General features: G+C 39.4%; 1 protein-coding gene across 4 annotated transcripts in view; it reads right to left on the bottom strand.

The window, feature by feature from the left end:
• The window catches only part of CDH18 (cadherin 18), a 360,524-nt gene that overhangs the window by 276,432 nt on the left and 68,714 nt on the right, over positions 1–15,378 (bottom strand). Inside the window, exon 1 of one of the 4 annotated variants that reach the window (XM_055245948.2) lies at positions 3,605–3,627. The exons of the other annotated variants lie outside the window; for them this stretch is intronic. Within the exon in view, the coding sequence (XP_055101923.1) occupies positions 3,605–3,613 (9 nt within the window). The 5' untranslated portion in view covers positions 3,614–3,627. Of the gene's footprint in view, positions 1–3,604; positions 3,628–15,378 lie in introns of those variants that run through there. 4 annotated transcript variants of the gene reach the window in all.

Raw genomic sequence — 15,378 nt, 5'->3', positions numbered from 1 at the left:
GAAGCAGACACCCACAAAGTATCAATAGAGCAACCTATTTCATATTCTCCAACTTTGCATCAATCCATGACCAAAACGTAGCAAAGTAAATCAACAAATTCATTTACCAAATGTTTCTAAAACCTTTTCTAGAATACTTGTCATTAAACTAACAAAAGATGAGATAGTTTGGTAATTATTATGTTGTTATATTATATATAAATTGTAAATCTATATATTGTACTTATAACTATATAAAACATTTTTGCAGAATGTGCAATGTCTTTTAACAATTTCTAAAAGTTTAACAATGATGAAAATTGGCATTTGTCTTCAGGATATGTATATGTGTGTGTGTATATATATATACATGAAAAACATATGTTCAGTGAAATTAATTTGATATCACTTAGTTTTTTTATTACTAACAAAATGTAGCAATATAAAATTATACTAAGTGTACAGTTAGGTTCGTATTACAGACACTTAAGTATATTTAAAGAAGAATAGGCTTAAGTATATAAGAGAAATAGTAAAGTTCTTAACCTACCGCATCTATTAGCATCTATTAAATATGTATATACTATACACTCTGTATAGATTCTAGTAATTCAGATATAAAAATAAAAATTTCAGTAATTTTAGGGCTATCAGTTTTAACACTTGAATCTGACTCCACATGTATAACATTATTATAATTCATATACACTTTTTATAATTAATAAGCAGTTTTAATAATACCTAATAAACAGCATAAATGCTTCTGAAGATATGACTAATTTTAACCTAGATTGTAATACGATTAGTGAATTATAATTCAGTAATATTTATATTTTTGGATAACCTTACACCAAATATTATGAAACTTACACAAAATTATCATGAAAATGTATTTAGATTACATTGCTTTCTAAGAATATTTAGCATGAGTTTTTAAATAATGTAGATGATCATTTTATTAATGAAATTTTAGTTTCTTGGCCAGCTTGGTTAAATCTTGAAATAATCAGATTCCCATGTAACACTAATGGGAAACCATTGTAGTAGTTATTTAGTAGATTGACTAATAGTTTATATGATTATGATGATAACCACTATGAAATAGCAAAGTGGTTTACTCTCAAGATTCCCTCTCCTCCACCACATCTATTCTCAAATCTCAGTTCTGTTTGCAATATACACTTTGCAACAGGAATGGAGCCTGAGAGAAACCTTGAGTATTTTGTCTTGAATTTTTTAATAAAAGGGTTTTAAGACTCTAGAGAAGTATTTTATTAATTTTTGTAAGCCAAAAAATGATGAATGAATGACATAGGTGAATAATAAGGGTAGTTGCAGACATAGAAAACTTAAGAAATGGAGAAAAAGCTCTTGAATAGAGATAATCAGGAATATTATGATGATAGAAATATGTCATCTCTGAGTGGGGTCACCAATGAGACATCAAATGAAAGAGGTTGGAAAAGAGCTTGGAAATTAGAAATACTGCATATATAGACATGGTAGTGACTCAGTAACCAGTTAAATGTAGGTTACAAGCTTAGCTAGCCACTATACTACTTAAGAGAGATGTCCATGATTTTTTTTTTTTACAGTGAAATAAGTAAAAATATTTGGAAGATAAATTTGATTTTAGTCATATACAGTGGAGTCTCCCCTTTTTTTTTTATCAGTTTAGTAATACCAAGGGCATTGTAGCAGGGTCTGAATGTAACACCTTATATATACTTTTAGAGCCATGAGATTTTGCAAAGTAGGCTGTATCTTCATGCTGAAAGACAGACATTATATTGTCCTAAAGCAAGAAGAGATAGTATTTGGATATCTCATCACATAATAAAGTAGGCTAAATTAACTGCTCTTTAGAGAACAGCAAAGGAATGAGGGGTGAAAAAAAGAAAAAGAAAATGCAGTCACCCTAGTGAAGAAAATGCTAGTAATCTCTAGCATTATTTTAATAAATTGTCACTTTCTTAGCCTTAAGTAGTAACCTATGGCACTTAGAAAGCCAATGTGACTCACATTAGTTCACTCTAGAAAACTGTTTATTCACCCTGGACTACATTAGGATTAGGACCTGGAAATTTATAGCTTTCACTCTAATGCAAAGTTCCTCAATAAAATAATATTCTATTCCTTGGGGAAGAATAACTTTAAAAGGTTAAGAAGATGCTGGTGGAGCCATTCATTTACAAAGTTGAGTTTAATTAGGACTTTAAGCTATGTTAAAAAGATAGGTCATTGACTTAAAATTGTAATATTTTGGGCTACATAATTTATATACTTGTTTATAAGTAGAAAACATATTTATAATATTTCAGTGAAAGCCAAAAATAAAGGCAGCAATATAGTAATTCCACTATGATTGATCATTATCTCCAAAACTTGCATAAACATATGTGACACAATGTGAAAGAAATGTGAAAACATAGGGAATGCATGTGATTGAGAAGTATTATGTATCCTTCATTCCAGAATGTATTATATTCTTAAAGTATAAGCAAATGAAACAAAAAATCAATCGAACTCTTAATAAGTAACTGATGTGAAATAAAACACATTAAGCAGTAACAGTCTCTGGCTAACTGATAATATATTAGTCTCTGTGAAAAAGGGACATGTTTAACCATAATTTTTAATTACACACCAACAAATGTGTAAAAAGTTATGTTAAACAGTTAAAGTTTTATTTTAAAAAATTTAATCCGTCATGTCAAGACTGGATTGCAGCTATAACTCAGACGTACAGAGCAGGATGTGGAGGCTCACATCGTTAATTTTGCCCCAGAATGACTGCAGGAATATCAGGAATCCTGAGAGTACCCACAGACCCTCTGAAGGAAGCAGATTGCTCCTGCAGGGCCCTCAAGATGCTCCAAATACTGTAAGTGCCCAGGCTGTGAAAGAGGGAAAGGGAGATCCGTTGCCCCTGAATACACACCCCCACTGGGGAAACTGAAGGTCTAGTTTATGGGAGAATATTCTGATCTTACCTGGAGCTGTGTGAATTTAGAAAGCCAAGCAAAATACAGGGGTAGAGGAAGCAGTGTCCATTCCTGCTTGGACTCGGGGGAGGATGCAAATCCTGCGTGTAGACTCCACAGACAGTGGAAGCACTAAAGCCATACTTTCTTTTGCAACTGGGAAGCGGGTTAGCCGTAGGTAAGTTCTCAGCCCTGCTTGCCCATGGAAACAGACTCGGTGCCTGGAAACAGACTTGGTGCTATGATGGGGCCATGGTAGGAGTGAGACCAGCCCTTTGGATTGTGTGGGAGCTGGGAGAAGCCTATGACTCCCGGCTCTCCCCCACTTCCTTGGCAACCTGCACAACTCAGCAGAGGCAGCCATAATCCTCCTAGGTAAATAACTCCACTGACCTGGAAGTCTTGCACTCATCCCCCAATGCAGCGGCAGCAAGACCCGCCCAAGAAAAGTCTAAGTTCAGACATGCTTAGCCCTGCCCGCACCCAATGGTACTTCCCTACCCATCCTGGTAACTGAAGACAAAGGGCATATACTTTTGGGAGTTCTAGGGCCCCACCCGCCACGGGTTCCTCTCCTCCTGGCAGGAGGCCAACCAGCACACAAAAAAGAGCATTAAACCACCAAAGTTAAGAACACTCACAGGGTCCATTTCACCTCCCTGCTGCCTCTCCATAACAGATGCTGGTATTCATGGCTGAGAGATCCACAGACGGTTCACATCACAGGACTCTGTGCGGACAACACCCAGTATTAGCCCAGAGCCTGGCAGACTTTTTGGGTGGCTAGACCCAGAAGAGAGGCAATAATCACTACACCTCGGCTCTCAGGAAGCCACATCCATAGGAAAAGGGGGAGGACACTATGTGAAGGAAATACCCAATGGGAAAAAAGAATCTAACCACAGCCTTCAGCCCTAGACCTTCCCTCTGACATAACCTACCCAAATGAGAAGGAACCAGAAAACCAACTCTGGTAATATGACAAAACATGGCTCTTTAACACCCCCAAAAATCCTACTAGCTCACCAGCAATGGATACAAACCAAGAAGAAATCCCTGATTTGCCTGAAAAGGAATTCAGGAGGTTAGTTATTAATCTAATCAGGCAGGCCCCAAATAAAGGTAAGCCCAATGCAAGGAAATAAATAATAATAATAAAAAAACAGATACAAGAAGTGAAGGGAGAAATAGTCAATGAAATAGCATAAACAAAAACAATAAAAACTTCAGGAAACATTGGACACAGATAGAAATGCAAAATTCTCTGGAAAGCCTTAGCAATAAAGTTCAACAAGTAGAAGAAAGAAATTCAGACAAGTCCTTCAAATTAACCCAATCCAACAAAGACAGAAAAAAGAATAAGAAAATATGAACAAAGCCTCAGAGTAGTCTGGGATTATGTTAAATGACCAAACCTAAGAATAATCAGTGTTCTTGAGGAAGAAGAGAAATCTAAAAGTTTTGAAACTATATTTGGGGAAAAAAATTGAGGAAATATTCCCTGGCCTTGCTAGAGACCTAAACATCCAAATACAAGAAGCACAAAGAACACCTGGGAAATTAATCACCAAAAGATCATCACCTAGGCACATTGTTATGTGTTATGCCAATGCATAGGTCATCTAAAGTTAAGACAAAGGAAAGAATCTTAACAGCTGTGAGACAAAAGCACCAGGTATCCTACAAAGGAAAACCTATCAGATTAACAGCAGATTTCTCAGCAGAAACTGTACAAGCTAGAAGGAATTGGGGCCGTATCTTCAGCTTCCTCAAACAAAACAATTATCAGCCAAGAATTCTGTATCCAGTGAAACTAAGCATTGTATATGAAGGAAAGATACAGTTTTTTTCAGAAAAACAAATGCTGAGAGAATTTGTGACTACCAAGCCACACTACAAGAACTGCTAAAAGGAGCTCTAAATCTTGAAACAAATCCTTGAAATGCATCAAAACAGAACCTTTCTAAAGCATAAATCTCACAGGACCTATAAATAAAATACAATTTAAAAACCATAAACAAAACAAACAAACAAACAAAACAAAAAACCAAGATACACAGACAACATTATGAATGGAATGGTACCTCACATCTCAACATTAACATTGAATGTAAATTGCCTAAATGCTTCACTTAAAAGATACAGAACTGCAGAATGGATAAGAATTCACCAACCAAGTATCTGCTGCCTTCAAGAGACTCACCTAAAACATAAAGACTCACATAAACTTTAAGTAAAGGAGTGAAAAAAAGACATTTCATGCAAATGGACACCAAAAGGAAGCAGGAGTAGCTATTCTTATATCAGAAAAAGACAAACTTTAAAGCAACAGCAGTTAAAAAAGGCAAAGAGGGACATTATATAATGGTAAAAGGCCTTGTCCAACAGGAAAATATCACAATCTTAAACATATATGTACCTAACACTGGAGCTCCCAAATTTATGAAACAATTACTACTAGACCTACGAAATGAGACAGACAGTAACACAAGAATAGTGGGGAATTTCAATACCCCACTGACAGCACTAGACAGGTCATCAAGACAGAAAGTCAACAAGGAAACTGGAATTAAACTACACCTTGGAACAAATGGACTTAACAGATAAATACAGAACATTCCATCCAACAGCTGTAATACACACATTCTATTCAATCGCACATGGAGCTTTCTCCAAGATAGACCATATGATAGGCCACAAAATGAGCCTCAATAAATTTAAGAAAATTAAAATTATATCAAGCACTCTCTCAGACCACAGTGGAATATAACTGGAAATCAACTTCAAAAGGAACCTTTGAACTCATGCAAATACATGGAAACTAAATAACCTGCTCCTGAATGAGCCCTGGGTCAAAAACAAAAGGATGGAAATTGAAAAATTCTTCAAACCGAACAACGATAATGACACAACCTATCAAAACCTCTGGGATCAGCAAAGGTGGTGCTAAGAGGAAATTTCATAGCCCCAAATGCCTACATAAAAAAGACTGAAAGAGCACAAACTGACAATCTAAGGTCACGCCTTAAGGAACTAGAGGAACAAGAACAAACCAAACCCAAACCCAGCAGAAGAAAGGAAATAACCAAGATCATAGCAGAACTAAATGAAATAAAAACAAACAAAAAAAATACAAAAAAAAAAGAAATAAAAAGTTGGTTCATTGAAGAAATAAATAAAATTGATAGACCATTAGCAAGATTAACCAAGAAAAGAAAAGAGAAAATCCAAATAACCTCGGTAAGAAATGAAATGGAAGATATTACAACTGACACCAGAGAAATACAAAAGCTCATCCAAGGCTACTATATTAGTCAGTGTTCTCTAGAGGGACAGGACTAATAGGGTATATATATATATATCCTATATAAATATAAAGGGGAGTTTATTAAGTATTAACTCACATGATCACAACATCACACAATAGGCTGTCTGCAAGCTGAGGAGCAAGGAGAGTCAGTCCAAGTCCCAAAACTGAAGAACTTGGAGTCCGATGTTTGAAGGCAGGAAGCATTCAGCACAGGAGAAAGATGTTGGCTGGGAGACTAGGCCAGTCTCCCCTTTTCATGTTTTTCTGCCTGCTTTATATTTGCTGGCAGCTGATTAGATGGTGTCCACCAGATTAAGGGTGGATCTGCCTTCCCCAGACCACTGATTCAAATGTTAATCCCTTTTGGCAACACCCTCAAAGACACACCCAGGGTCAATACTTTGTATCCTTTAATCCAATCAAGTTGACACTCAGTATTAACCATCACAAGTATACCCCTTGTCAAGTTGAACCCATACACATCTCCTGAGATCATGCATAATCTTCAAATGAAGGCAATAATAAGGCCATAATTACACCTAACATAATACAACTGTCCTTTGTACAACCGGAAACACACCAACCCCCAACCCAAACAATATTACATAAAGTTAACAATACTTAAATGCTGATATGAAGTCAATAAATCTTATGTCATATGATAAAGGAAAAGGAAATAAAATAAAGATATTTTCTTCATACAAGTGTATACATGTACAAACATTTTTAGCAAAAGAAGAAGGAAATACTCATGACAATTACAGTCCCCATTGCTGCAGCTGGTCACGTGGTCATAGCTGGTATTGATGACTACCTTCTTCTACTACCTATTCTATATTTCTTTGCCTTCAGCAAGCACCTCAGCAGGTCGTGATATTTTCCTGGTGGAGTGACCCAAACCTTCACTCCTGAGGGGTCTGGACCATTTGTAGTCCTGCCTGGATTGGGCTGTTGTAGTTTCCATTAACCTTAATCACAGGGAATGATAATATTAAGAGACACCCAAATGGATCTCCTGTATTCCATGCATGCTGTTCTTTACCTCTGTTGTGGAGTAGTGGACTGATTTCATCTTTATAGTCTGGGTCCATCACCCCAGCCAACATTGTAATTCTCTTCTTAGCTTGTTGGCTTAAAGGTAGGAGAAGCCCAAAGTGGCAGTCTTAACTTCTAGTTCAATAGAATTGTTGCTGTGTCTCCTGGTGGCAGTGTTCCTCCCTCTGGAACTAAGGCCTCTGGTCAGCAGAACGTATTATCAGAGTAACAGCAAGCAAATATTTTGCTAGTGGATCACTAGGGGTGATGGTGAGTGGTGCCAATTCCATTTCCACCCCTTGATTCTTGGACCCATGAATCCTGGCTATGGGAGAAACAGTACACTATATTGGACGCTGATTCAGAGCATACACAGACTTCTGGATAACTTTGCCTCAGCCCTGCAAAGTATTGTTACCTAGTTGGTGTTGTAATTGTGACTTCAAAAGGCCATTCCACTGTTCTGTCAATCCAGCTGCTTCAGGATGATGGGAAACATGGTAAGACCAGTTAATTCCATGAGGATAAGCCCACTACCACAATCTTTTGTTGCAAAGTGAGTGCCTTAGTTAGAGGCAATGCTGTGTGGAATACCATGATGGTGGATGATGCATTCCATGAGTCCATGGATGGTAGTTTTGGCAGAAGCATTGTGTGCAGGATAGGCAAACCCATATGCAGAGTAAGTGTCTATTCCAGTGAGGACAAACCTCTGCCATTTCAATGATGGAAGAGGTCCAATATAATCAACCTGTCACCAGGTAGCTGGCTGACATCCTTGAGGAATGGTGCCATATTGAGGGCTCAGTGTTGGTCTCTGCTGCTGGCAAATTGGGCACTCAGCAGTGGCCGTAGCCAGGTCGGCCTTGGTAAGTGGAAGTCCATTGTTGCTGAGCCCATGCACAACCTCCATCCCTGCCACCATGGCCACTTTGTTCATGGGTCCATTGGGCTATGTCAGGGGAGGCTGGGGAAAGAGGCTGAGTGATGTCTATAGATCAGGTCATCCTATCCACTTGATTATTAAAATCCTCCTCTACTGAGGTCACCCATTGGTGAGCACTCTCATGGAATACAAATGTCTTCAGATTTTGACCACTCAGAGAGGTCCACCCACATAACTCTTCCCCAAATTTCTTTGTCACCAATTTTCCGATCATGCTTCTTCCAAGTCACTGACCATCCAGACAAACCATAGGCTACAGCCCAGGAATCAGTACATAATCACACATCTGGCCATTACTCCTTCCATGCAAAGTGCACAACCACGTGCACTGTTTGAAGTTCTGCCCACTGGGAAGATTTCCCTTCACCGTTGTCCTTCAGGGATGTCCTTAAAAGGGGCTGTAGTGCTGCAGCTGTCCACTTTTGGGTGGTGCCTGAATATCGTGCAGAACCATCTGTGAACCAGGCTCGAGTCCTCTCTTCCTCTGTCAACTGATCATAGGGAACCTCCCATGAGGCCTTCAGTGCAGACTGGGGAAGAGAAGGCAGGGTGGCAGGAGTGGAGACCATGGGCATTTGAGCCACTTTCTCATGTAACTTACTTGTGCCTTCAGGACCGGCTTAAGTCTGATCATATATATAACCACTTCCATTTGATGATAGAATGCTGCTGTGTATGACCCACTTTATGGCTAGATGGGTCAGAAAGCAACCAGTTAATGATAGGCAGTTCAGGTCACATGGTGACTTGATGACATATAGTCAAATGTTCAGTTTCCACCAAAGCCCAGTAACAGGTCAAGAGCTGCCTCTCAAAAGAAAAGTAATTATATGCAGAAGATGGCAGGGCATTGCTCCAAAATCGTAGAGGCCTCCACTGTGATTCACCTATGGTGGCCTGCAAAAGGCTCCAAACAACATCCCTGTCTGCCACTGACACCTCAAGCACCGTTGGATCTACTGGGTCATATGGCTTACGTGGCAGAGCAGCTTTCACAGAAGCCTGGATCTGTTGCAGAGCCTTCTCCTGTTCTGGATCCTACTCATAATTGGCAGCCTTTCAGGTCACCCAATAAATGGGCCAGAGTAACACACCTAAATGAGGAATGTGTTGCCTCCAAAACCCAAATAGCCCCACTAAGCATTGTGCCTCTTTCTTCGTTGTAGGAGGCGCCAAATGCAGCAACTTATCCTTCATCTTAGAAGGGATATCTTGACAGGCCCCACACCACTGGACCCCTAGAAATTTTACTGAAGTAGAAGGTCCTTGAATTGTAGTTGGATTTATTCCCCATTCTCTGGCACGCAAATGTCTCACCAATAAGTCCACTGTGTTTGCTATTTCTTGCTCACTGGATCCAATCAGCACAATGTCACCAATGTAATGGACCATTGTGATATCTTGCAGAAGCGAAAAGCAATCAAAGTCTCTCCGAATAAGATTATGACACAAAATCTGAGAGTTGATATACCCCTCGGGTAGGACAATAAAGGTATATTGCTGGCCTTGCCAGCTGAAGGCAAATTGCTTCGGGTGTGCCTTATGGACAGGAATGGAGTAAAAGGCATTTGCCAAGTCAATGGTTGCATACTGGGTACCAGAAAATGTGTTAATTTGCTCAAGCAATGAAATCACATCTGGTACCGCAGCTGCAATTGGAGTCACTACTTGGTTAAGCTTATAATAATCCACTCTCATTCTCCAAGATCCACCTGTTTTCTGCACAGCCAAATGGAAGAGTTGAATGGGGATGTGGTGGGAATCACCACCCTTGCATCTTTCAACTCCTTGATGGTGGCACTAATCTCTGCAATCCCTCCAGGGATGCAATATTGTTTTCGATTTACTATTTTTATAGGTAGAGGTAGCTCTAAAGGGTTCATTTGGCCTTTCCCACCATAATATCCCTCAACCTACCAGTCAGGGAGGCGATGTGGGGGTTCTGCCAGCTGCTAAGTATGTTTATGCCAATTATGCATTCTGGCACTGGGGAAATTACCACAGGCCAAGTCCAGGTACCCACTGGGCCCACTGTAAGTCAGACCAGAGCTAAAACTCCATTAATTACCTGACCTCCATAATCCCCTACTTTAACTGGAGGACCACAATGATGTCTTGTGTCCCTTGGAATCAACATCAGCTCAGAGCCAGTGTCCAGTAGTCCCTGAAATGTCTGATCATTTCCCTTTCCCCAATGCACGGTTAACCTGATAAAAGGCTGGAGGCCTCCTTGGGGAAGGAGGGGAAAAAGATTCACTGCATAAATTGTCGGAAATGTAGTGGGGACCCTACGTTAGGCGTACCATTCTTCCAGGGGATCTCGCCTCTCCTTCACTCCAGGGGTTCTGGGTCTGTAAACTTGCTCAAGTCTGGAAATTAATTGAGGGGCCATGATTCTATTTTTATAATTCAAATTAGTCTTTTGTCCATTTAACCTAGAAGTTTTCTGCTCGTATAAATTAAATAGGAACGCAGTAGGTTTCCTATCAATTTCACTTCTAGGGACACAGTGATTAATTAGCCAATACCAGAGCTCTACACGAGTCACACTATTCTGATTGCCACTTTGCCTCTGCTGTCCATTATGGTAGCTACACCCACCTTGCCTTTGACAGATGAGTGCTGCTACTTGGCTCCTGCCACCTTGGGATCAAATTATTCCCATTGTATTTAAATTTTGTAGTTGAATAACTGTGGTCCCCACCATTAGATCTGACATACAGAGAAAAGCAATTGCAGGGCTCTTTAAAGATGCAGGTGCTGCCCTCACAAATCTATTTCACAAGGCTTTGGTCAAGGGTATATCTTCTGGACTCTCCCAGCCGGGATGAGTAGGTCTAACGGTCTAATCCACTCCACAATCCCGATTTCCCTAGCCCTTTGGATCTCTTCCTCTACATTAAACCAGGAAAGATCAGGCATTTCCAGCTTGCTCACAGTGGCCCATCTTTTAATCCATATTTTGGCTAACAATGCAAATAAACCATTAGAAACTTTCATAATGCCCAGAGTTGAACATTAAAAGCAGAGTTCCTACTTAGTGAGCCCAGATCAATAAATTCAGCCTGATCCGACTCTGTGTTCCTTCCACCATTATCCCACACCCTTAATATCCATCCCCATGCCTGTCCTACAGATTTCTGTTTATATAAATTAGAGAACTCAAACAGTTCTTTTCAAGTGTAGTGCATCTCCTCATGGGTCACACTCTCAACCTCACCTCTAGCAGCCTGCCGGGACTTTAGTTATAGGTTTAGAAGCAGAGATGATGGGGGTGGCTCCTGAGGATGATCAACATTATCTTGCTTGTCAACTACCTCAGGGGAGGCCATCACTGTTGCCTCAGGCAGCACAGAGTTTATGTTCTCAGCCAAAGGTAGAAAGGCTGACAACAGCATGGGTTGGGGAGTGGATGTCACCACTACTGGGGATGGGGAAGCTCTTCATTCTGGCCAAAAAATATTCACCAGAGTTTACAAAGTCAGCATCCCCAGGTTTACCGGGGTCCTCTCACATGTCCCCATTCCAAGTTTCAGGGTCCCCTTCTTTTCCAATCAATGCCCTCAATTTAACAGTAGACACCTGGCGAGGTCGTGCATGCATCTTTCATTGCAGGTCAGCCACTCATATGATAAGAGCTTATGTCTGTTTTTCCGCAATTTCAGCTGTTTCTCTACAGGAGATAAGAATCTCACTCAGGGCAATCTTAGCAAATTTGAGGCTCAGTATCTGCTTCTGAAGCCAGGAGATAGAATCTCTCAGTTCATAATTTTCTTTCATCACTTTGTGCACTGAACTTAGGAGCAAACAACCAGCTTCATTATGTTCCTTGGATCTCCATATATGGTCAAAGGTATTATGTATAGAGTCACTAAACTTCTTGCCTCTTATGAGCAGTAAATCAGGTGTTTCAAATGCATTTATTTTGCGTAACTCTCTAAACAGTTTCTGCAAAGGGCTATCAGTGTTCTCCATACTATTAGAAGTAGAGTCCTTAGTATTTTTGGGTCTAATCATATTAGGCATCTAACTGCAGAAACCCAAAAAACACTGCTCAACAAAATAAAAGAGGATACAAACAAATGGAAGAACATCCCATGGTCATGGATAGGAAGAATCAATGTCGTGAAAATGGCCATACTGCCCAAGGTAATTTATAGATTCAATGCCATCCCCTTCAAGCTACCAATGACTTTCTTCACAGAATTGGAAAAAACTACTTTAAAGTTCATGTGGAACCAAAAATGAGTGCACATTGCCAAGACAATCCTAAGCAAAAAGAACAAGGCTGGAGGCATCATACCACCTGACTTCAAACTATACTACAAGGTTACAGTAACCAAAACAGCATGGTACTGGTACCAAAACAGAGATATAGACCAATGGAACAGAACAGAGCCCTCAGAAATAACACCACACATCTACAGCCATCTGATCTTTGACAAACCTGAGAAAAACAAGAAATGGGGAAAGGATTCCCTATTTAATAAATGGTGCTGGGAAAACTGGCTAGCCATATGTGGAAAGCTGAAACTGGATCCCTTCCTTACACCTTATACAAAAATTAATTCAACATGGATTAAAAACTTACATGTTAGACCTAAAACCATAAAAACTCTAGAAGAAACCTTAGGCAATACCATTCAGGACATAGGGATGAGCAAGGACTTCATGTCTAAAACACCAAAAGCAATGGCAACAAAAGCCAAAATAGACAAATGAGATCTAATTAAACTAAAGAGCTTCTGCACAGCAAAAGAAACTACCATCAGAGTGAACAGGCAACCTACAGAATGGGAGAAAATTTTTGCTATCTACCCATCTGACAAAGGGCTAATATCCAGAATCCACAAAGAACTTAAACAAATTTACAAGAAAAAAATCAAACAACCCCATCAAAAAGTGGACAAAGTATATGAACAGACACTTCAAAAGAAGACATTTATGCAGCCAGCAGACACATGAAAAAATGCTCATCATCACTGGCCATCAGAGAAATGCAAATCAAAATCACACCAGTGGATACCACTCACACCAGTTAGAATGGTGTTCATTAAAAAGTCAGGAAATAACAGGTGTTGGAGAGGATGTGGAGAAATAGGAATGCTCTTACACTGTTGGTGGGAGTGTAAACTAGTTCAACCACTGTGGAAGACAGTGTGGCGATTCCTCAAGGATCTAGAACTAGAAATACCACATGACCCAGTGATCCCATTACTGGGTATATACCCAAAGGATTATAAATCAAACTACTATAAAGACACACGCACACGTATGTTTGTTGCAGCACTATTCACAATAGCAAAGACTTGGAACCAACCCAAATGTCCATCAGTAATAGACTGGATTAAGAAAATGTGACACATATACACCATGGAATACTATGCAGCCATAAAAAAGGATGAGTTCATATCCTTTGTAGGGACATGGATGAAGCTGGAAACCATCATTCTCAGCAAACTATCGCAAGGACAGAAAACCAAACACCGTATGTTCTCATTCATAGGTGAGAATTGAACAATGAGAACACTTGGACACAAGGCAGGGAATATCACATACCAGGGACTGTCATGGGGTCGGGGGATAGGGGAGGGATAGCATTAGGAGAAATACCTAATGTAAATGATGAGTTAATGGGTGCAGCAAACCAACACGGCACAGGTATACATATGTGACAAACCTGCACGTTGTGCATATGTACCCTAGAACTTAATGTATAAGAAATGAGATAATTCTACAGCAGTGAATAGAAGATTGTTGATGGGAGCATGGACCAGGGTGGTATTTTTGAAAGGAATAAGAAATTATCCAATCAGAAATATATTTTGAAAGTAGCACAAACAAAGGCTTCTCAAAGAGTAGATATGAGGTATAAGACAAATGAGGAGTCAAGCACAAATATTTGGTGTTTGGCCATAGTTACTGCATAATTGAAGTTGCATTTCAACTGAAATGTGGAAGAATCCAGGTATAGGAAGTTTAAAAGTGATCAAGAACTCAATTTGAGGCATGCTAAATGTGATATTTTTTGTTGAAGGTCTCAGCAGATATATAGAGAAGTCATTTGTATATGCAGCCTGAAGTTCACAAGAGACATTTTATTGGCCTTATGAACTTAGGGAACATCGACACAAAGTTGGCACTTAGAGCAATGAAACTGGATGAACTGAACACTAAAATAAGAATAGGTGAGAAGAGAAGAATTTAGTTTAGAAGCCTGTAATGCCTCAAAGTTAAAAAGCCAGGGAGACCACAAAAATATTGAGAACGTGCAACCAGGAAATAGACGGAAAACAAAAGCATATTAGTGTCCTGGAATGAAGTAAAAATATAGCACATGAGGCCGGGTGCAGTGGCTCACACCTGTAATCCCAATACTTTGGGAGGCCGAGGCGGGTGGATCACCTGAGGTCAAGAGTTTGAGACCAGCCTGACCAACATGATGAAACCTCATCTCTACTAAAAATACAAAAAAAAAAAGAAAAAAATTAGCTGGGTGTGGTGGCAGATGTCTGTAATCCCAGCTACTTGGGAGGCTGAGACAGGAGAAATCACTTGAACCCAGGAGGTGGAGGTTGCAGTGAGCCAAGATCGTGCCACTGTACTCTGCACTCCAGCCTGGGCAACAGAGCGAGACTCTGTCTCAAAAAAAAAAAAAAAAAAAAAAATACAGTACATATATGCAAGGAGAGTTATATAGGAATAATCATTGTTGATTATTTGAGAGACAAAAAAGAATGTAAAGATCTGGCTGGAGGGTAAATATTTAAGGAAATATCAAGGATTATTAAAGTAATAGTATAAATGTGTTAGCTCTGAAGAACTACCTATAATTTGTTGGTAATTGAGAAAATCACATTGTGTCAAAATATGATATAATGTACAACGTAAGGTTGTATTTTGCTAAAAGTTATAAATAATGGGAGGCATATAAACTCCATATATGCGGTATTCACATTTATTAATATAAACACATATAAAGTTAGAGAAGAATATAACCAAGGTATGAGTCATTTGAAGGAAGGTAGAGAAGAAAACTATGCTGCAATGACTTAGTTCCCTTTATGCATCTTTCATAGTTTTAATTAAGTAGGATTCTATTTCTTCATATATATATATATACA

This window comes from Symphalangus syndactylus, chromosome 16, assembly GCF_028878055.3.
Source record: "Symphalangus syndactylus isolate Jambi chromosome 16, NHGRI_mSymSyn1-v2.1_pri, whole genome shotgun sequence".
NCBI lineage: Eukaryota > Metazoa > Chordata > Mammalia > Primates > Hylobatidae > Symphalangus > Symphalangus syndactylus.
The sequence above is the reverse complement of the archived record's forward strand: the minus strand, read 5'-3'. Positions and strand labels throughout refer to the sequence as shown.